Source organism: Saccopteryx bilineata, chromosome 5 (assembly GCF_036850765.1).
Source record: "Saccopteryx bilineata isolate mSacBil1 chromosome 5, mSacBil1_pri_phased_curated, whole genome shotgun sequence".
Lineage (NCBI taxonomy): Eukaryota > Metazoa > Chordata > Mammalia > Chiroptera > Emballonuridae > Saccopteryx > Saccopteryx bilineata.
In genome coordinates this window covers 264,315,452-264,335,643 of record NC_089494.1, presented here as the reverse complement: position 1 = coordinate 264,335,643, position 20,192 = coordinate 264,315,452, and the positions used below count along the sequence as shown (strand labels likewise).

Sequence of the window (20,192 nt, the reverse complement as noted above, 5' to 3'; positions counted from 1 at the left end):
CTGGCTATGTCCCCTGGAGCTGGACTGCTGGATGTCCTTTCCCCGGTGGGGTCTCCCTTGGAACGTCTCAGCCACAGTGTGTGGCTGCAGGTGACAGGCTCTGTGAAGTTGTTCCTACCCCGTCGCTTAGGGGTCGGCAGACACTAGCTGTTTCCAGGGAAGGCTGTAATTGGGAATTGGCTTCCCCTTCCCCCTTCCCGGCCTTGACTGTGGTGTTGATGTCTGCTGTCTCCACTGGGCCTGCTGGAGGGTGAGTCCTGGACTGACTGTCTCCGCAGTGCCAGAACCTGCACGATTCCGAACACTTGACGTGGCTCATTGTGAACCACATCCAGGATCTGATCAGCCTGTCCCATGAGCCTCCCGTGCAGGACTTCATCAGCGCTGTCCACCGGAACTCCGCCGCCAGCGGTCTCTTCATCCAGGCCATCCAGTCTCGTTGTGAAAACCTCTCGGCCGTGAGTGTCCCTGCTGCCAGCTGTTGTCAGTCACAGTGCTCTGTGCCTGCAAAGTAGAGCACTGGGGTTTCTAACTGCTGATTTCTCTCTGACACCAGCCCACCACTCTGAAGAAAACCCTTCAGTGCCTGGAAGGGATCCACCTCAGCCAGTCGGGCGCCGTGCTCACGCTGTATGTGGACAAGCTTTTGTGTACTCCGTTCCGTGTGCTGGCTCGCATGGTTGACACCCTTGCTTGTCGCCGGGTAGAAATGCTTTTGGCTGCAAATTTACAGGTACTGAATAAAACTCGGACACTGATTTTTACTGAGAATTTAGCAGGGCAAGCCAGACAGCTGGCTGGGTGTTTCCCTCCATGGGCATGTTCTTCTGACAGCCACTGAGAGAGACACACACAACGTGTGAATGGTGGTCTTTGTGTGTGTAGTACGGGTGCTTCTGCACCTTCCTCTCGTCTGCCTTTGCTACTATAGACACACACGTCAGTTGATCTCTGAGTGAGCTCTCGGTTATTTTGACTCATTGTGTGTTACAAACCCCTGATGTGGTCCTGTCTACTTCAGAGCAGCATGGCCCAATTGCCAGTGGAGGAACTGAACAGAATCCAGGAGCACCTTCAGAGCAGCGGGTTAGCTCAGAGGTAAGGCCGGAACCAGCGTTCCCTGCTTCTGGATATACTTACACTCATAAGGGGATGAACACAGCACGCGAGAGGACAGCTTCACGGATGCTTTTTTGTAGAGGCCTTGACAGAGAGCCTTTCTACTTTAAACACCGTTGGGTCTCTATAAAAAGTCAAGAACAACCGGCAGAATCCCCTCTGTCGCATTGATTGAGGTGGGCCTGCGCTCCTGTGGGTGGTTTGAGAGGTAGTATGCGTTTCTCCTGCCTCTGATCATCATGGGAACGTGAGTGATCAGCTTTATCTTAGCAAGGTTGAAGCATATAACCTAATTGCTAGGTAAGAGTTGTCAACTCTGAAAGACCTTACCCAGCTCTTGTGTGCCACTTGTTCAATTTTATCTCTTTATAGGTGTTTATCACCTAATTTGTTTGCAGAGTCTTCAGTAGCCTTTATCAGGAATTATGGCATCTATTATAGGAATCTATTTCTATACTGCAAAGTAAATTAAGAGAAACCTTCACCTTTTTTCCTACCCCAGGGGTGGGTGGGAGCCGAGGAATGTGAGAGAGACAGAGCATCTATGTATTTGCTGTCACCCAGTCTTAAGAGTAGCTTGAAGGTGTTTCTAACTGAAGATGAGCATGATTGGTGGGCAGGGCCCAGGTTGGTATAAATTACAGCTTGTTGGGGCCCTTAGGGCACATGGATCTTAGAACAGACAATCTATTTTGCATTTATAAAGAATGCTTTTATTGCCTGACCAGGCAGTGGCGCAGTGGATAGAGCGCCGGACTGGGATGCAGTGGACCCAGGTTCGAGACCCCAAGGTCGCCAGCTTGAGCGCGGGCTCATCTGGTTTCAGCAAGGCTCACCAGCTTGGACCCAAGGTCACTGGCTTGAGCAAAGGGTTACTCGGTCTGCTGAAGGCCCGCGGTCAAGGCACATATGAGAAAGCAATCAATGAACAACTAAGGTGTCGCAATGAAAAACTAATGATTGATGCTTCTCATCTCTTCGTTCCTGTCTGTCCCTGTCTATCCCTCTCTCTGACTCTCTCTCTCTTTGTCTCTGTAAAAAAAAAAAAGAATGCTTTTATTAGTGGTTATTCCTTGTATTACCTTTTGCAGTGTTTGAGTATACACAAAGTTTCTGAGAAACATTTGTAGGGCACAGACTGGTTATTAAAAGTAAGCTACAGGACAGGGGACTAAAGAGGGACAAGTACACGGGGATGGAAAGTGATCTGACTCTGGGTGACGGCACACAATGCAGTCAGCAGTTCACATGCGGTAGACGTTCACCTGAAACCTGCGTGTTCTTATGGACCAGTGTCACCCTCATTGCATTTAACTTCTAAATTTAAAAGAAGTAAAGTAGGGCATGAATATGCATCATGACTTGTTTGAGATTTGGTCAGAAATGGCTCTGACAGCCTAGCTGTCAGTCATGTTGCATCTCACTGTAAGAAGCACGGTGATTTCTTCCGGTGACACGGGGCTCTAACCCCACATGTGATTGAATTCCAGACACCAGAGGCTCTACTCCCTGCTGGACAGGCTTCGTCTTGCCACTGCCCCAGGGTCCCGTGGCCCCTCTCCTCTGGTCACGTCCCACCCACTGGACGGGGATGGGCCCCTGGCACTCGAGACAGTGAGTCCAGACAAAGTAAGTGTCCAGCGTGCCTTGTGTGTGCCGCATGGCCCCGGTCGGGGCACTGAGCGTGCAGCAGCGGTCCATGCAGCAGCACAGCACACCTGGCACAGCTCCAGAGGGCTCCCGTCTACCGTTCCTGCCAGCCAGGCGCCGGGACCGACCCCGACACGATGCCTGAGGCCCAGCTCAGGATGTTGGCGAGGGTGTGGGGTGAGAAAGGAAATGCTGACGCGGGACACTGTGGCAGGGTGTCCCGGTTGTTGACGGGGAAGCAGGAGCTGGGTGGCCGCAGCCCACACGCATGCCTGCACAGGCCTTCTCCCTGTCCTTACACCTGCTGACCGCCTGCCTATAGACCCCGCCACCCCAAGGACCCTGCTAGATCATCTCGCCGTTTCCACTCACACTCAGAACTGAGGCCGTTGGGGCCCTTGGTAGAGCCGTGGTACTCTACGTTCCTGGGGAGTTTAAATGTGAATTGGATTTCAGAAACCAGCAGGCCAGGCAGAGAGCAAAAGCTCGGGCCTCTGACCTCAGGTTCGATTTGTTCTCAGGTGTTAAGCATTTCTGCTGGCCCTGGGGAGAGAGGAGCAGAGCTGCCAGCCAGTGGTAGACGAGGGGCACAGTGCCAAGCAGTGAGGGTGAGGGCAGGGGGCCTGCAACCGCAGTACTGTCGCTGAGTTTGAAGGACAGTTGGCCGTTCTCCAGGTGAAGGGGAGAAGGAGCAGGAGGTGTCCAGAAAGCAAAGCAAGTTCACAGACAAGCCCGCAGAGCAGTTCCTATGGTGTGGGCAGTGGCTGCATGGCCAGCCAGCGGTGTTTTTACGGAACCGCGTTCATCGTCCAGGGTGGCCACTGATCTTCCGGTCTGGGGCAGGGGTCCCTGTTTACAGGAGAGCTGAAGCCTCTGAAAGCCCTGCTCCACGGCAGGCCCTTACCTCTCCCTTCTTTCCAGGACTGGTACATACGCCTGGTCAAATCCCAGTGCTGGACGCGGTCTGACTCTGCGCTGCTGGAGGGGGCGGAGTTGGTGAATCGGATTCCTGCAGGTGACATGAGTGCATTCATGATGAACTCGGTACGGCAGGAGCAGCGAGGCGTCTCTCTTTCTGCCGTTGCTTGATTTCTCTCGCTGTCGTGTGGCCCCTGGGCTGGTTCCCCCTCCCGCTCTGCCTCAGTAGCAGGGACTCTGGTCCAGGCAGGACGGGACGTTGTTTCAGTCTAGTTAGAGTCCAGAAGGAGGCGGTTTGTGTTGAATTCAGCCTTTCCCGCGTGTAAAGGAAATGGGCTCACGTGAACTACGGTCTGCTGTGCTTGTTTGTTCCCGCGGGCTGGTGGAAAGGCATCATAGTGCTGTCACCATGCACTGTGTGTGACTTCACACTCTCGTGTTCTGGAAACTGACCTTTAGTAAGCCCTCCCCATATGCAGTGAGGTCCCTACTTCCTCACTAGTTGTTACCGGGTCCCCCACCCCCTACTCCAGATGCCGTGCAGAACCGGCCCAGGATGCCCCTGCCGAGCTTCCGTGCCCCTGCCTGCGCTTGGGCGGGCCTGTGAGGAGTGGAGCCCCCTTTTCTGTATCCTCAGCCACGGCCGTCACGGGCTCCTCCTCAGACCCACTGGGAGGAGCAGGATGCTGCACTGGGGGTTGTGGGGCCGGCAGATGTGCTGGGTGGGGGCAAAGAAGACTGGCCAGGTGAGGATGACAGTGTCCCCAAGTACTGATTCTCCATCAGTGTCAAAATAAGAGCTACCCTGGGGGAAAAAAACACAAGAGAATTGGCCCAAAATCAGTTTGCTAAGTTAAGATCCATTCAGTGAAAGCTGTTTGCTATGTGATGTTTGTTTAATGACCAGTTTATTAAGTTCTCCAAGTGCAGTGGTAGTTGGATTTTTAACTGCCTTTTTTTCCCCTATTTTTCTGAAGTGAGAAGTGGGATGGCAGACAGACTCCCGCATGCACCCAACCGGGATCCACCCGGCATCCCCCCCCCCCCAAGGGGCGATGCTCTGCCCATCTGGGGCGTTGCTCCGTTGCAACTGGAGCCATTCTAGCACCTGAGGTGGAGGCCATGGAGCCATCCTCAGTGCCTGGGCCAAGTTTGCTCCCATGGAGCCTTGGCTGCAGAAGGGGAAGAGAGAGACAGAGAGGAAGGAGAGGGGGAGGGATGGAGAACCAGATGGGCGCTTCTCCTGTGTGCCTTGGTTGGGAATTGAACCCAGGACTTCCACACGCTGGGCTGACGCTCTACTGCTGAGCCAACCAGCCAGAGCGACTTACAACTGCTTTTAAAGGTTCTGGCTGTAACAGAGGTTCAGTTTTGGTCATTGATGCTGATGACATGCTGTTCTGAACATTAACTAAAGATTGACATTCTGCCTGAAAATTGGCCAAAAAATCCCACAACGGTTTTAAAAATTGGCAAAATAATACAAATTGCAACTTCATATAAAATGCTATTTTTCCAGTCATAAGTGTGGCATTTACATGATACTTTGATTTATTTCAGCTGCTTTCAAACATAACCCACCTCTTTCAAACTTTGGGACTGTTATGGTGTTTTTCTGACTTCTTGGATGACTAATCAGCTTGATTTAGTATTTTCATCAAATTTTTCTTGTATTACATTTTTAACTTCAAACAAATTTGAAGGCATGATAAAATGAAAATATTTCTTTAAAATTAAAGCACCAGAAGTCTACTTCACTAGCATATGTTTGAGTTGTTCATTTATTTATAACAGGATATTCTTCACAATTTTCTTTACAGTGTTCTAATCTTTGTTCTGAGACTTGTTTGCGTTATCCTGTCTTTCGTTGTTTTTTTGTGTGTGTTTTTTGCCTGATTGAAAGCTCGTAACTGTTGACCCTTGAATGCCCTGACTCAGGAGTTCAATGTAAGCCTGTTAGCCCCGTGCTTGGGCCTCGGCATGCGCGAGGTTTCTGGAGGCCAGAAGAGTCCCCTGTTCGAAGCGGCTCGCGTGGCGACTCTGGACCGTGTGACCAGCGTGGTCCAGCAGCTCCCTGCTGTCCACCAGGTGTTCCAGCCCTTCCTGCCCACAGAGCCCACCGCCTACTGGAGCCAGCTGAGTGATCTGTTTGGTAATTCATGTACAAATGCCAGAGCCAGCACCGTGCTTCACACCAAGTACACATGCGCTGAGTGCTGTGGCTCTCATGCAGTGAAGGCATTATCAGGGTAACAGCAGCAGTGGGGTCCCCAGCTCCTCGTGTATTTTGGGGTGTTGGCCCAGCCTGGGCTCCGAGCTGGGGAGGCACCCTAGCACAGGCCCCGGGGGGTGTGGGTCCAGAGCACACGCACAGGTTGGCAGGCTGTGGGAGCTGCGTTGGAAGAGCTGCGTCTCAGAAAACTGCCTGACTGGTCTTTGGGGTCACGTGCCTCTGCCGAGTTCCGTCCACCCACAGAGACCTTCCGTTTCTCAGGGGACGCCGGGCCTTATCGCTCCCTGACCACGCTGGCTCGCGCCCTGGCTCAGTACCTGCTGCTCCTCCCCAGACTGCCTGGCCACCTGCACCTTCCTCCCGAGAAGGAGAGGGACACTGTGAAGTTTGTGGTCATGACCCTTGAGGTAGGAGGTGATGCGGGCACTCGGTGTTTCTGTGCGGAGATAAGCGTGACTGGCACTGTCACTTGAGACAGGAAGGCAGTTTTAGCTGGAAGCCCGGACGTGTGCACAGGCCGGTGTGCCCTTTCCTCATCCAGCCACACCTGCCTGTCCAGCGCTGGGCTGTCCCTCACCTTCCTGCGTGCTGTCATGTGCCTGCCTGTAGCTGCCTCCGGCGATGGCCACACTGCCCTTCCTGCCTCTCTTCAGAGCCCAGGGCAGAGGCTCTGGGGCCGGGGGCCAGCCTGAGACCCGGTTCCTGCCCACAGCCCTTTCCACCTCCGCATGCCCATGGCTGGTGCTACCGTGCCTGGAAGCAGGCTCAGCAGAGAGGGCGTCCCTCCCAGAGGAGGGCGGGAGAAAGGAAGGTCAGGAAGAAGCGGGCTGGCTGAGGGGAGAGTGCAGCCCTCTGGGTCTCAGCAGCACGTGCCTGCCTCCCGGGTTCTAGGATGCCTTTGCTTTTGCACAGACCATCCATTTCAATGTTTTCTCAGGGAAAGGGAGCACTACAAACTTAGTGTGAGTTCTGACTTTCAATACTTGAGAAATAATAACCTGGGAAATCTAAGATGAGCAGTAAACCTGGACTTTTCAGCTGTGGGGAATGAACTCTGTTTGTGTTAACACTTAAAATGACCCCAGAATGGATACATATTGTGAGTGCACAGCCTTTCCTACAACTTTGGAAAGTGTCTGACCTGCCTCCTCGGAGCAGAGAGGGGAGCTGTGTTGGCTCTGCGCAGCAGCAGAGAAGAGTATAGTCAGCCCACTATGACACCAGAGAAAGCACTGACTTGAAGCGAGGCCTAGTCAGGTGGCTGTGACCCCGTCCCCTGGGTTTCACTGTAGTGAGAAGGCTGGCAGCACAGGGCTGCTGTGCAGTGACCACTGATCACTGTACAGAATGAGGTGTGTCCTGCATCTGTTTATGCAGGTCTTACTGCCACCCTGCGTGGTGGGCTCAGGGGCTCGGGCTCCCACCCACAAATGAGGGGGCAAGGCGCAGAGGTTCTGCCGCTGCCCGGGTTCACCCAGCTAGAACGTAGCCCCTCTGGCGTTTGAAGCCAAGGCTGGCTGCCTGTGGAACCCATTCTCCCAAACTCAGCCTCGACCGCGACAGAGGCAAGGCCCGCGCTGTAGGGGCCCTGAGCAAGATTCTGGCCGAGAGTGTGGTCAGGGGCGGGCATCCTGGCAGAGAGGGGAGCCCCGGGCACTTTGGGGAGCGGGGCATCAGGACTGAACGGAAGGGAGTGGCAATGCCTGCCTGTCCCTCTGGCTGGGCGGGGATTTGGGGGCCTGCCGGCCTCTCGGGTCTCTGATGGCCTCTGGACAGGCAGAGGTGTCTGCTTCCCAGCAGCACCTGTTGCCGAAGGGAGAGCGGGCCCAGGCCTCGAATGCAGACCTTCCCTGCAGGCGCTGTCCTGGCACCTGATCCACGAGCAGATCCCACTGAGTCTGGATCTCCAGGCCGGCCTGGACTGCTGCTGCCTGGCCCTGCAGCTGCCCGGCCTCTGGAGCCTGCTGTGCTCCCTGGAGATGGTGACCCACGCCTGCTCCCTCATCCATTGCGTCCGGTTCATCCTGGAAGCCAGTGAGTCCCTGACCCTGACGGGTTTCTGTCCTTTGTCACAACGAGTACTCAGCTCTACAGATCTGCTCACAGCCATTGAGTTTGCGCCACCTGTCTGCCAGGTGCTGCGTTAGAAATCGGAGGCGTAAGGCCCTGGCCGGTTAGCTCAGTGGTAGAGCGTCGGCCTGGCGTGCGGGAGTCTCGGGTTCGATTCCCGGCCAGGGCACACAGGAGAAGCGCCCATCTGCTTCTCCACCCCTCCCCCTCTCCTTCCTCTCTGTCTCTCTCTTCCCCTCCCGCAGCCAAGGCTCCATTGGAGCAAAAAGTTTGCCCGGACGCTGAGGGTGGCTCTGTGGCCTTTGCTTCAGGTGCTAGAATGGCTCTGATTGCGGCAGAGCGATGCCCCGGATGGGCAGAGCATCGCCCCCTGGTGGGCGTGCCGGGTGGATCCCGGTTGGGCGCATGCGGGAGTCTGACTGCCTCCCCTTTCCAACTTCAAAAAAAATGCAAAAAAAAATTGGAGGCGTAGAGGCGGGTAAGGTATGGGCCTTGCCTGGGTCCCGAGGAGCTTGCAATCTACTCTAGGATTTAACCAGATTTGCTTTCGTGGTCATTTTGTTTAGATTTTGGAGTTCCGGCTTTCATAAAAGTACTTGTAATTTTGTGTATCTCTGATATCTGGTTCTAGTTGACTGTTTTTGTGCTTTTAGACCTGAATGGTCATAGATGAATAAGATTACATTCAAAAGCTTACTTGTTTTCTGTTGTAGTCAAAGTGCTTGTTTCTATACTGCATTGTAATACTCTGATCTGTTGTAAAACATAAAAGCAATTCTTTCCAAGGGACGGTGTCCTCATCAAGGGTCATTAGCCAAAATTTTTAACAAATCAGACATAGTTTACATGTTGGAGAGAGTTTTGAAGTTTTGTGTTTTTAAATTGAGCAATATAGATTGGTGCTTTGAAGTTTTGTTGTTTAAATTGCTTTCATCTGTGCATTTGCAGTCAGCTTGAACATGAAGGTCCAGGGAGTCATGTTCCTAAGCCAGGCATCTCGGGGTTATGGTGTTCTCTCAGTAGCAGCGACCTCTGAATGGCCTGACAAAACCTTCAGGGCTGGAGGTGGCCACGGCAGACCATGGAGGGACTTAGGAACCTAGTGATAGCCAAGCTCCTGGTGCATTTCAGGTTGACCACGACGACATTGATGCCTGAGTCTTGTATGGTCTAAAGTTGGTTCTAGAATGTTTAGGTCTCGTTTGACAAGGCCTATCACTTTGAAATGTTGTGAGGCTGAATAGAGGTGAAATTGGAATAAAAAGGAATGGTAAAAGTGTTTGGAAATTTTTCTGTGTGTTCTATTATGATTTTAGTTGTGGTGCAGCCCGGGGACCAGCTTCTCAGTCCAGAAAGAAGGACAGACGCCCCAAAGGCTGCGAGAGAGGACGAAGTAGATGCACACATGCAGAGTAAGTGTCAAGACCTGTCTTCTCTTACCTGTGGTTTTAGAGGCTTGAAATTCCTTTACAGTAGAGATAGTTGAAGTGGTAAGTGTGGGCTCTTGACCTGTTGCTCATCCCAACATCAAAGAGCGACCTTGGGTCTTTGTCTTACACCTGCTCCGTCCTCCTCCTGCACGTCTCTACCCTTCCCCAGGCTTCCCTGCGGCTGACCCTCCAAACTCAGAAGGGGCGTCACACACCCAGAGAGCGTTCCTCTCCTCCACCCATCACCTCCTCTGTCCATCCTCTCCTCCATCCATCCTCTCCTCCGTCCTCCATCCACCACTTCCTCCATCCACCACATCCTCCATTCATCCTCTCCTCCGTCCGTCCTCTCCTTCGTCCATCCTCTCCTCTGTCCTCCATCCACCACCTCCTCCGTCCACCCTCTCCTCTGTCCATCCTCTCCTCCGTCCATCCATCCTCTCCTTCGTCCATCCTCTCCTCTGTCCTCCATCCACTACCTCCTCCGTCCACCACCTCCTCCACCCATCCTCTCCTCCGTCCATCCTCTCCTTCGTCCATCCTCTCCTCCACCCATCACCTCCTCCATCCATCCTCTCCTCCATCCTCCATCCACCACCTCCTCTATCCATCCTCTCCCCCGTCCATCCTCTCCTCCGTCCATCCTCTCCTCCGTCCACCACCTCCTCCGTCCACCACCTCCTCTATCCATCCTCTCCTCCATCATCACCTCCTCTGTCCATCCTCTCCTCCGTCCATCCTCTCCTCCGTCCATCCTCTTCTCTGTCCTCCATTCACCACCTCCTCCGTCCACCACCTTCTCCGTCCACCCTCTCCTCCGTCCATCCTCTCCTCCATCCATCCTCTCCTCCGTCCACCACCTCCTCCGTCCACCACCTCCTCTGTCCATCCTCTCCTCCGTCCATCCATCCTCTCCTTCGTCCATCCTCTCCTCTGTCCATCCTCTCCTCCGTCCATCCATCCTCTCCTTCGTCCATCCTCTCCTCTGTCCATCCTCTCCTCTGTCCATCCTCTCCTCTGTCCATCCTCTCCTCCGTCCATCCATCCTCTCCTTCGTCCATCCTCTCCTCTGTCCTCCATCCACCACCTCCTCCGTCCACCACCTCCTCCATCCACCCTCTCCTCCGTCCATCCATCCTCTCCTTCGTCCATCCTCTCCTCTGTCCATCCTCTCCTCCGTCCATCCATCCTCTCCTTCGTCCATCCTCTCCTCCACCCATCACCTCCTCCATCCATCCTCTCCTCCACCCATCACCTCCTCCATCCATCCTCTCCTCCATCCTCCATCCACCACCTCCTCCATCCATCCTCTCCTCCGTCCATCCTCTCCTCTGTCCTCCATTCACCACCTCCTCCGTCCACCACCTCCTCCGTCCACCCTCTCCTCCGTCCATCCTCTCCTCCGTCCATCCTCTTCTCTGTCCTCCATTCACCACCTCCTCCGTCCACCACCTCCTCCGTCCACCCTCTCCTCCGTCCATCCTCTCCTCCGTCCATCCTCTCCTCCGTCCACCACCTCCTCCATCCATCACTCCTCCGTCCACCACCTCCTCCGTCCACCACCTCCTCTGTCCATCCTCTTCTCTGTCCTCCATTCACCACCTCCTCCGTCCACCACCTCCTCCGTCCATCCATCCTCTCCTTCGTCCATCCTCTCCTCCGTACTCCATCCACCACCTCCTCCGTCCACCTCCTCCTTCCACCACCTCCTCCGTCCATCCTCTCCTCCATCTATCCTCTCCTCTGCCCATCCTCTCCTCCACCCATCCTCTCCTCCATCCATCAATCCATCACCTCTTCCGTCCATCCTCTCCTCCATTCATCCTCTCCTCCATCCATCCTCTCCATCCATCCTCTCCTCCGTCCATCCTCTCCTCCATCCATCCTCTCCTCCACTCATCCTCTCTTTCATCTCTTCTCCATCCTTTCACTGTTCTCTGCATACTCACAGCGTTATGTGTTTCTCACCTCAGACTTGGCCCCTTGAGGACAGGGAGTATGTTTCTTTCTCTGTGTTCTCACTACTATACGTGACCAACAGATGTTTGTGAGTAATGAATGAATAAGTAGAAATACTGAGGTACCTGCAGCTAGTAGAAATACCTGTCTGAACATTAGGTAACCTGAATGTCTATTTTTGCCATCTACTTCGATGGATTTTTAAGTGAAAATTTTTTCTCTTCCTACAGCATCAAAAAGTCCCCCTCCCATTCACTTAAACCTATTCTTGAGTTCTTTACTTTCTCTTGAATCAGGTGTTTTACTCTGAGGCTGGTAGCAAGGCAGGGTGGGAGGGGGACTTTTTGGCTGAGTGGTTTCTTGTCACCTGCCTCCAGCCTCCAGGGTCATTTCAGCCCTTCATGGAGGGTCTGGTTGGATGCCAGCCTGCAGCCTGTTCCACAAAGATGGGACTAGATCCCTCACCCCTCAGCCCCTGGCAGCTCTGGACTGTGTCTCATGGCGACACTTGTTTGGAATACTGGAGTCTTATTCATGCCCCATTGGCTCAAAAAACATACCCTTTTCATAGCAAGTACATGAGTGCTTTGTGGTTTTATTGTTACCAGCTTCTGTACAATCGCAGGTAATGACAGTTTCCCGGAGTTAGTCCTGAGCATAGTAATTTCCCTCCTGGTGACCTGCTCCAGGTCCTGTGGTTACATAGCACCCAGAGGCAGTGGTTCATCACATGGCCAAGCTCCCTGCCAGGTGCTTCTCGAAACTTGGTTCTCTCAGCCCTTCGCTTGTGATTTCACACTGATGCCTGAGACTCTGAAATACTCAGCTCCCTCTTTAGCCGCCCTTTAGCTGAGTGCCCCTGGCAAGTGAGCAGTCCTGACCCCTGCCTCACAGAAGGGTAAGAGCAGCCTCGACCTCACAGAGCTGATGTGAGGACTGAGTAAAGTAACCCCTGTGAGCACCAGAACAGGTACCAGGCTCATTATTGGCACTCAGCCAGTGTTCTTGGGATTTCTGTCAGAGCCTGAATTTCCATCGCTCTGGACACAGTTCGGGCACCGAAGGGTATGAGTCCGGGCGGGCCACTGGGGGGACCCTGTAGTTGGGGTTGCTATGACTGAGTTTTTCCTCTGGGGCCTAGGTCAGGCCCGTTGGCTTTCTCTTGGCCGAGGAAGAAGCTTGTTTATCACCTGCATAGGCTGGTCTCCTCTAAAGATGGTCCAGTAAACTTGGTCAAAGTTAGCCATTCCGTTTCCATATGAGGAAGTGCCCTTACCTGCTGAGGCTCGTGGGCCCTGGGTGACACACACAGCCCTTAACACTCACCAGCGCAGCAGGTCGTTTCCTGGCACACACACGCCGTTAGACTGCAGTGGGTTACAGCAGTCCTGCTCTCCGGGTGCCAGGGACTTCCTGAAGGCGAGGGTTCCTCAGCATCCTGCCTCGGAGGCTCCGGGCTGGGACACCCACTGCCCCAAGCACCCCCGTCTCGGGAACAGGGAGCTGGGATCAAGCGTGGTCTTCGCACGCCACTTAGGGACGAGCGCAGGAGCTAGGAGAAGCAGAGAGAGCTGGCGCCCAGAGAGGGCCTGATGCCATGGTTCCTGGATGGCTGGCTGCTGCAGGGGGGGTGGGGGCAGGGGCAGAGGTGGGAGACCAGGTTCAAGACGATGGTGACAGCCCTGGCTGACATGGGGAGGGCTGCGTGCGCGGTTAGGGAGATGAGACAGTTAGTGACCAACCAGAAGTCTGCGGGGGAGCGGGGCCTCCTGTCTGGTTGTGGGATATGCCTTCTCCTCTGAGAGGGTGGGAGGGTTGGGGGGGCTTGGGTTGTGTTTCGACCGAATAGCCCATCCTCGCTTAACCACGGTGTTTATTCAGGCCCTGAGTATGTTGCCGCAGCCTGCAGGATGGTGGCAGAAATGGTGGAGTCCCTGACCTCCGTGCTGGCCTTGGGGCATAACAGGAACAGCAACACCCCCGCCTTTCTGACCTCGGCGCTCAGGAACATCACTGTCAGTCTGGCCCGCCTCCCCCTTGTCAACAGCTACACGCGCGTCCCGCCCCTGGTGAGTCGGGCCATTTCTCTGCAGGGACGGCCCATGGGCGGGGATCCCAGCGACCCGGGTTGGGCTGGCCCCGGGGCTGCCTTGCCAGCAGTGGTCAGGGTTCTGCACAAGTCCTGACAGCTGTCTGGCTCCCTCAGGCCTGACGGACAGCTGGAGTCAGCAGAGGTGCTGGCTCGTCTGACAGCAGACCCTGCCTGGGTGAGCCTCTCACGGAGGGTTCTTCCCGCACAGGGCGGGCCCAGTGCCTGAGGCAGGGGCGCACAGGAGGCGGCTGCGGCTGACCGGGTGCGCTTGCCGTCTGCAGCTCAGCAGCTTTGTTTCTTTCCACCCTCAGGTCTGGAAACTCGGGTGGTCACCCAAGCCGGGAGGGGATTTCGGCACCATCTTCCCCGAGATCCCTGTGGAGTTCCTCCAGGAAAAGGAAGTCTTCAAGGAGTTCATCTACCGCATCAACACTCTAGGTAGTCTGGGCCGCCACTGCATGGGGACAGCACGCAGTTTCGGGGAAAGCCGGCGCTCCGGAAGGGGGCTCTGCTCTTGTCCCATCAGGGATTTAGGGCGTGACCTCCTCCCTGGATGCATTTTGAGTATATACAAAACTGTCACCGCGAGAGTGAGGGGCTCTGGTGTGGGCAGGCCACTCGGCTCCTAGGCCCAGCTCTGTCGTCCATCAGAGGGGTCCTGGCCACCCCGTAGAGCTGCTGCGTATTTTAATTCTCGGACACACAGTTGCACACGGTCCACACAGGACTCCTGCGTGCTATGGCATGGCATACGTGGCCTCTTTCTGTCCCCACTTTGTGGCTATAGGTGTGATCTGTTAAGGGGCTGTGGCTAGCAGTGCTGCGGGGCCATGCCCTGCTAGGGCGTTTCCAGGGACATGCGTCTCGAGATTCCGACACAGGCACTCGGGCACATGACAGGCTCACCCTTCATCCCCCGGTGCCCTCCTGCCTCAGGCTGGCACAGATGTGCTGCTTACTTTGACCCTGAAGGTTCAGGCAGCAGGCACCCTATTCATCTGCCTTTCCCTCCTGTCTGCAGTGCGTCCCTGCCGGGCCCCACCCCTGGGCCCCACCCCCGTCCCGCCGTGCACCCCCTGAGATCTGAGCAGCAGGCTGGGCGGCTGTGTTGGGAGGGGTTTTCCTTCCTCTCCTTAGAGATTGTTCTTGGGCAGTCCCTGACCTCCCGGCCTGATACCAGCTCCTCCTCCTTCCCGAGCTGTCCTGTGTTTGAACTGTCAGTTGGACGCAGACTGGGCAGTTCTGTGATCTGTCCCAATGTCTGCCTTTGCTCTTGCCTGCTCTTCCTGTGGGACTCGTTCTTCCTTCTCCCCTGGGTGGGTTCCCATATACGTTTCTGTCTGTATTTGCCCAACCGTGTGTGTCTAGCTCATATCTTAGTCTGCCGATCTCTGTTTTTACATCCAGTTTGGCAAGGAGATCCCTGTCACATGTCATTGCAGTGCAGGTGGCCTGGCACCTCCACCTCCCGGGTGGCGAGTGGTAACACGGAGCGCAGCCCTCAGACACAGCCACTCCTCTGGCACCGCCCGAGTGCGGCCTGTGGTGTGGACGCCCTAGTGCAGCCTGTGGTGTGGACGCCCGAGTGCGGCCTGTCCAATCCGCTCCCGCTGAGGACTTGCGTCCCCTCTCTAGACTGCTACCTTTTGATCTGTTCTAGACTGGGCCAGAGACGCCATGTTTTACCTTTTATTTCAGCAGCCGTATTGAGGGGGGCTCACACTGCACACACGCCCCTCACTGTGCAGGTGCTGACCGGTGGTGTGTGCAGAGTGCATCCAGGAGCTCAGCCCCCTGACTCTGGGACCTGGTCTGCTGGGCTCAGCTCCTGGGCAGGGCCAAGGCACCTCTCCACCGGCCACCTGGGCTGAGCTTGGACACGTGTGCTTCAGTGTCCTCGCTGACGGGCGGAGCTGCCCAGGTTTTTGCATCGCAGACCTGTCCCAGGTTGAGGAGCTACTGTGTGTGGCACTGCCTATTCTAGTGAGAACTGGTGGCCCAACATCATGTTAAGAGTTTGAGGGGTGGGTGACCCTCTATCTCACGTAACGTTTGCATTTGTAGGGTGGACCAGCCGAACCCAATTTGAGGAGACATGGGCCACCCTCCTCGGTGTCCTGGTGACTCAGCCCCTTGTGATGGAGCAGGAGGAGAGCCCCCCAGAAGTAAGGTCGCCCACGGGCCGTGCGTCTGCTGGCTGGCACGTGGCTGCTAGGGCAGCTCGTGAATTGTTAGCAGTGGGCAAAGGAGGGCAGCGAGCTCGTATCTTTCTGTCTCATTTTATTTTGAAAAGGGGAGCCAGATCGTGTCTAGACTGATGCCCCAGGGCGGGAACAAATCTCACCAGGGGTGGGTGTCCTGCCTAGAACGCCACGGCTGGAGTGTGTTCAATCGCAGTGCAGTCCACGTTAGTGGTCAGCAGGTCACAGGTCTGCGTTCTGGCTCTTAGTGTGCAGGTGGAATCAACGGTGGGCATGTGACGAAGGCTGCGCGGGGACCCGTGTGCCTTGCAAAGGCCGCCTTCTTGGAGCATGTACTGTGTTAACATGATATTAGTGTACTAAAGCCAGTGTTGGATAAGTCGGTACTTAGATGTTAGATGGTTAGATAAGGCAAAAGTAGAGGTATTAATAGTCATGGGACGTAGGCCCTTGATTCTGGTAGGAGGTGTGGCAGGACTTGCAGAAGGGACAGGTCAGAGTGGACGAGTGTCAGAACCAACATTCTGAATTCATGTGTGGAAGCTAATGGGTTGCCATGTGCAGAATTCTTGAAATTAGGAAATTTAAGTATTCCTATCTGGAGGTTGTTCCCAAGGGGGGCCTTGCTTTGGACAGTGACACTTGCCCATCAGATTTGTTTCAAGTCATCAGTGTGTGTAGGCTGTGAGGGCGGGCAGACAGCCGGACCCTGGCTGGGAAAGCTTGTCCCACGGTGGCACTCAGGGCTCCTGCTGTAAGGCCACAGGGTCTGAGGTCACAGACTTCTTGGTCTGCATGCCGCTGGGGCCACAGATGGTGGTTGGTGTCTGGCTGCCAATCACAACTTGATGGCATGTGGGCTGTCTTTCCAGGAAGACACGGAGAGGACCCAGATCAACGTCCTGGCCGTGCAGGCCATCACCTCCCTGGTGCTGAGTGCGATGACTGTGCCTGTGGCCGGCAACCCAGCCGTGAGCTGCTTGGAGCAGCAGCCCCGGAACAAGCCCCTGAAAGCTCTTGACACCAGGTAGGTTGCATTGCCATGGTGGGCCTGCGAGGTGCCCCCCACCCACCCAGGGTGACCAGCAGCCTCATCCAGAGCCCTTTCCCTTTTTTTTTTTTTTTTTTAATTTTTCTGAAGTGAGAAGCAGGGAGGCAGAGACAGACTCCCGCATGCACCTGACCGGGATCCACCCGGCATGCCCACCAGGGGGCGATGCTCTGCCCATCCGGGCATTGCTCTGTTGCAACTAGAGCCATTCTAGCGCCTGAGGCAGAGGCATGGAGCCATCCTCAGCGCCCGGGCCAACTTTGCTCTAATGGAGCCTTGGCTGCGGGAGGGGAAGAGAGAGATGGAGAGGAAGGAGAGGGGGAGGGGTGGAGAAGCAGATGGGCACTTCTCTTGTGTGCCCTGGCTGGTAACAGGGCCCTTTCCTTTGCTGCTGAAATTAACAAGAACACTGTGCCTGTTGCCATGCTGCAAGGGCTGCAAATTCGAAGCGATTTGATGACCAGTGACAATGAAAAGGAGACGTATGGTGACATGGGGTCACCTGACTCTAGCAGAGCAAGGATTTGCTTGCTAACAGAATGTCTGCACAGGGACGTGAGGCAGGGATGGCTTAAAGGGCAGCGTCATCTGGTATTGTAGGTGCCTCTTTCCTTCAGGCAAAGCGGGGGGGGGGGGGGACTAGTGTCTTTCACTTCTAAGATTTTGAAGGAACCAAGTATGTAACCTTTGTCCTGACCTTCAGGTTTGGGAGGAAGCTGAGCGTGATCAGAGGAATCGTAGAGCAGGAAATCCAAGCAATGGTTTCCAAGAGAGAGAATATCGCCACCCATCACTTATACCAAGTGTGGGACCCCGTCCCTTCTCTGTCTCCAGCCACTACAGGTACCTGTGGGGAGGGACCCGTGTCTCTGGACTGGACACGAGTGTGGCCCATGTGCTGACAGCGATTGCTGTTGACTTGGTGTGCGGCCCTCGCTCCCTGCGACACGCATCTCCCTCGGGCCGGGAGGTAAAGCCCGGATGGGACGCAAGCTCTGCGTCTCGCGAGACGGGTGCTGGGCCTGCCGCTGGGTGCCTGCCCTGTGTGGGCACTGGAGCCTGTCCCTGGCTTCAGAGAAGAGAATGTTGTGTGTGGGGGGGGGAGGTTCTTTAATGCACATTTTTTGCTATTGAACAAACAGTGTTTTAGGCCACAGTTTTTCTGATTTTTTAGTTTTTTATTTCTTTTTCAATTTTGGCAATAGAGAAAGGGAGAGAGACAGACAGACAGGAACACTGATCTGTTCCTGCAGGTGCCCTGACCCGGGATGGAACCGGCAACCTCTGCGCTTTGGGACGATGCTCTAACCATCTGAGCTATTGGCCAGGGCTGATTTCCGAAGTTTCTTAGGAGTTGTAGGTCCTGCGAGTTTCAGTGTCCTGAACCTGGTAAAGGTTCCACGTGAAAAGGCAGTGTGTCACACGCCCTCAGACATGACTGGGCACTGACTGATGCTGTGTGGGAGCTTGGGTCCCTCAAGGAGCTATGGCCAGTAGGGGAGGGAGATGGCATGGCTGTCAGAGAGGTCCAGGCATCTGCTGCAGGAGCTCTGAGGAGAGCAGGCGTTTCTGGGGGTCTGGGCAGTCTCTGAAGAGCTGGGGCGGGCTGACACCCCTCGGAAGGAAGTGTGGGCTCATCTGGCCTGGGCCTGGGGGGCTGGAAGACAGTGAGGGGTTTTTGGGGAAGATTGATGGGTAAAGGGTGCATTGGCCCACACCTGCTCCTGGCAGACGCGGCTGGACAGATGGCACTGAGACAGGGTCCTGGGAGGTGTCCACTGCTCTCGTCCTCTGCTGCCCAGAGGCTCGCCTGCTGGCCTGTTGCCTTGTCCGTAGCTACTGACACTTAAGCTTCTGTAGCTCAGCCCAAGCCGGTTCCCATGAGAGTCAGAGCTGGTGTGTCAGGGAGAGAAGGTGACGGTCCTGCAGTGTCTCGCTGGCCCTGCTAGCGTTGCGGTCATGAAGTGACAGGTCACAGCCCCTCCTGAGGGGCCCAGCTGTGCCTCTCCGCCAGGCTTGGGGCACCTGCGGGCGGGGGCTCTGACGGTCCTGTCGCCTGCAGGTGCCCTCATCAGCCACGACAAGCTTCTGCTGCAGACCAACCCCGAGCGGGAGCTGGGCAGCATGAGGTACCAGCTCGGCCAGGTCAGTCCCTCCTCCGCCGGATTCGCGCCCCCGCTCTGGCCTGTCCTCAGGTGGGGACTGCTTAGCACCCTCAGAAGCTAAGTTAAATGTGTTCTCAGGAGAAGGGAGGGTGATCTTTATCTGCTTTGTGCTGTTTATTCCAGGAAGGGTGTTGATAACACAGGTGTGTGTAAGGACAGTGACGTAGTGCGAGGCAGACTTAGGTGGGAAGGACACGGAGGGCCAGCGGTGAGGCCAGCGCAGCCCAGCTGCCAGCAGAGGGAGGTGCTGTCACACAGCCTGCTGGGTGGGTCACTTTGAACTGCGCTTCATCAGAAAAATGGAGACATAGTGCCTATGACAGTGAGGTTGGGAGCCGTGAGGTGGAGTGTGAGGACACGTGAGTGTGGGAGCGTGGGCCCCATGGCTGCCATGTCCCTCCTCTTAGCATATTGTTGGTTTACTCAGAAAGCAGTTCACGGGGTTTCCTCACGAGCGCTGGGCGGCAGGACCCCAGGGCCACACAGGAGTCCCAGCTGTCCTGCCCGCCTCCATCAGCAATCAGGGAGCCACAGACACCCCCCGCGCTGTCCTTTGCAGAGAAGTTTCCCCCTGATCAGAGTGAGTGGGAGCCCTCTGTGTCATTAAGCAGGAGCGTCTGAGCACCTGGCTGTGAGCAAGAAGCCCGGGGCTGCGGGGACTTGTTCCAGGGCCCAGTGGCATTTGCTCAGCTGCGTCCTTCCTTCAGTGTCTATGCCACAGCTTGCCCCGAGAACCGAGAGCAGTGTGATGACACCTGCCCTGCACTGAGCCGCCGCTGGCTCCTAGGACAGGGTGTCGGGCAGGGAGCGAGGGAGCACAGGGCTGCCCCTGGTCTGAAGGTTCTGCCAGGGTCTTGTGTAGCCTCAGCTGGGGGCGGCCCAACAGCCCAAGCCCCTGCTGCTCTGGCTGCACTGCGGGCTGGGAAGGAGCACCCACTGTTGGTGCCGAGCAGGCCTGGCGGCGGCACAGGTGGTTGTCAACAGGGGGCATGGTCTGTTTGGATGGGCAGGGGGCAGTGTGGCAGGTGGATTTGCTCCTGGTGCCAGCCCCGTGGGTTCTCTCCCAGGCTCTGCTCCCGTGCCGGCCCCGTGGGTCCTCTCCCAGGCTCTGCTCCCGTGCCGGCCCCGTGGGTCCTCTCCCAGGCTCTGCTCCCGTGCCGGCCCCCGTGGGTCCTCTCCCAGGCTCTGCTCCCGTGCCGGCCCCGTGGGTCCTCTCCCAGGCTCTGCTCCCGTGCCGGCCCCGTGGGTCCTCTCCCAGGCTCTGCTCCCGTGCCGGCCCCGTGGGTCCTCTCCCAGGCTCTGCT

The 20,192-nt window shown here is 55.9% G+C and overlaps 1 protein-coding gene across 4 annotated transcripts in view; it reads left to right on the top strand.

Moving 5' to 3' along the window:
* Nucleotides 1-20,192, top strand: part of HTT (huntingtin) — a 128,859-nt gene that overhangs the window by 96,976 nt on the left and 11,691 nt on the right. For all 4 annotated transcript variants that reach the window (XM_066280426.1, XM_066280424.1, XM_066280425.1 and 1 more), the window contains 15 exons: nt 279-458; nt 557-733; nt 1,022-1,098; nt 2,610-2,748; nt 3,691-3,813; nt 5,626-5,839; nt 6,182-6,327; nt 7,777-7,954; nt 9,307-9,402; nt 13,261-13,448; nt 13,783-13,909; nt 15,536-15,636; nt 16,545-16,699; nt 17,427-17,566; nt 18,786-18,868. In XM_066280426.1, coding sequence (XP_066136523.1) covers nt 279-458; nt 557-733; nt 1,022-1,098; nt 2,610-2,748; nt 3,691-3,813; nt 5,626-5,839; nt 6,182-6,327; nt 7,777-7,954; nt 9,307-9,402; nt 13,261-13,448; nt 13,783-13,909; nt 15,536-15,636; nt 16,545-16,699; nt 17,427-17,566; nt 18,786-18,868 — 2,124 coding nt within the window. The remainder of the gene's footprint in view (nt 1-278; nt 459-556; nt 734-1,021; nt 1,099-2,609; nt 2,749-3,690; nt 3,814-5,625; nt 5,840-6,181; nt 6,328-7,776; nt 7,955-9,306; nt 9,403-13,260; nt 13,449-13,782; nt 13,910-15,535; nt 15,637-16,544; nt 16,700-17,426; nt 17,567-18,785; nt 18,869-20,192) is intronic.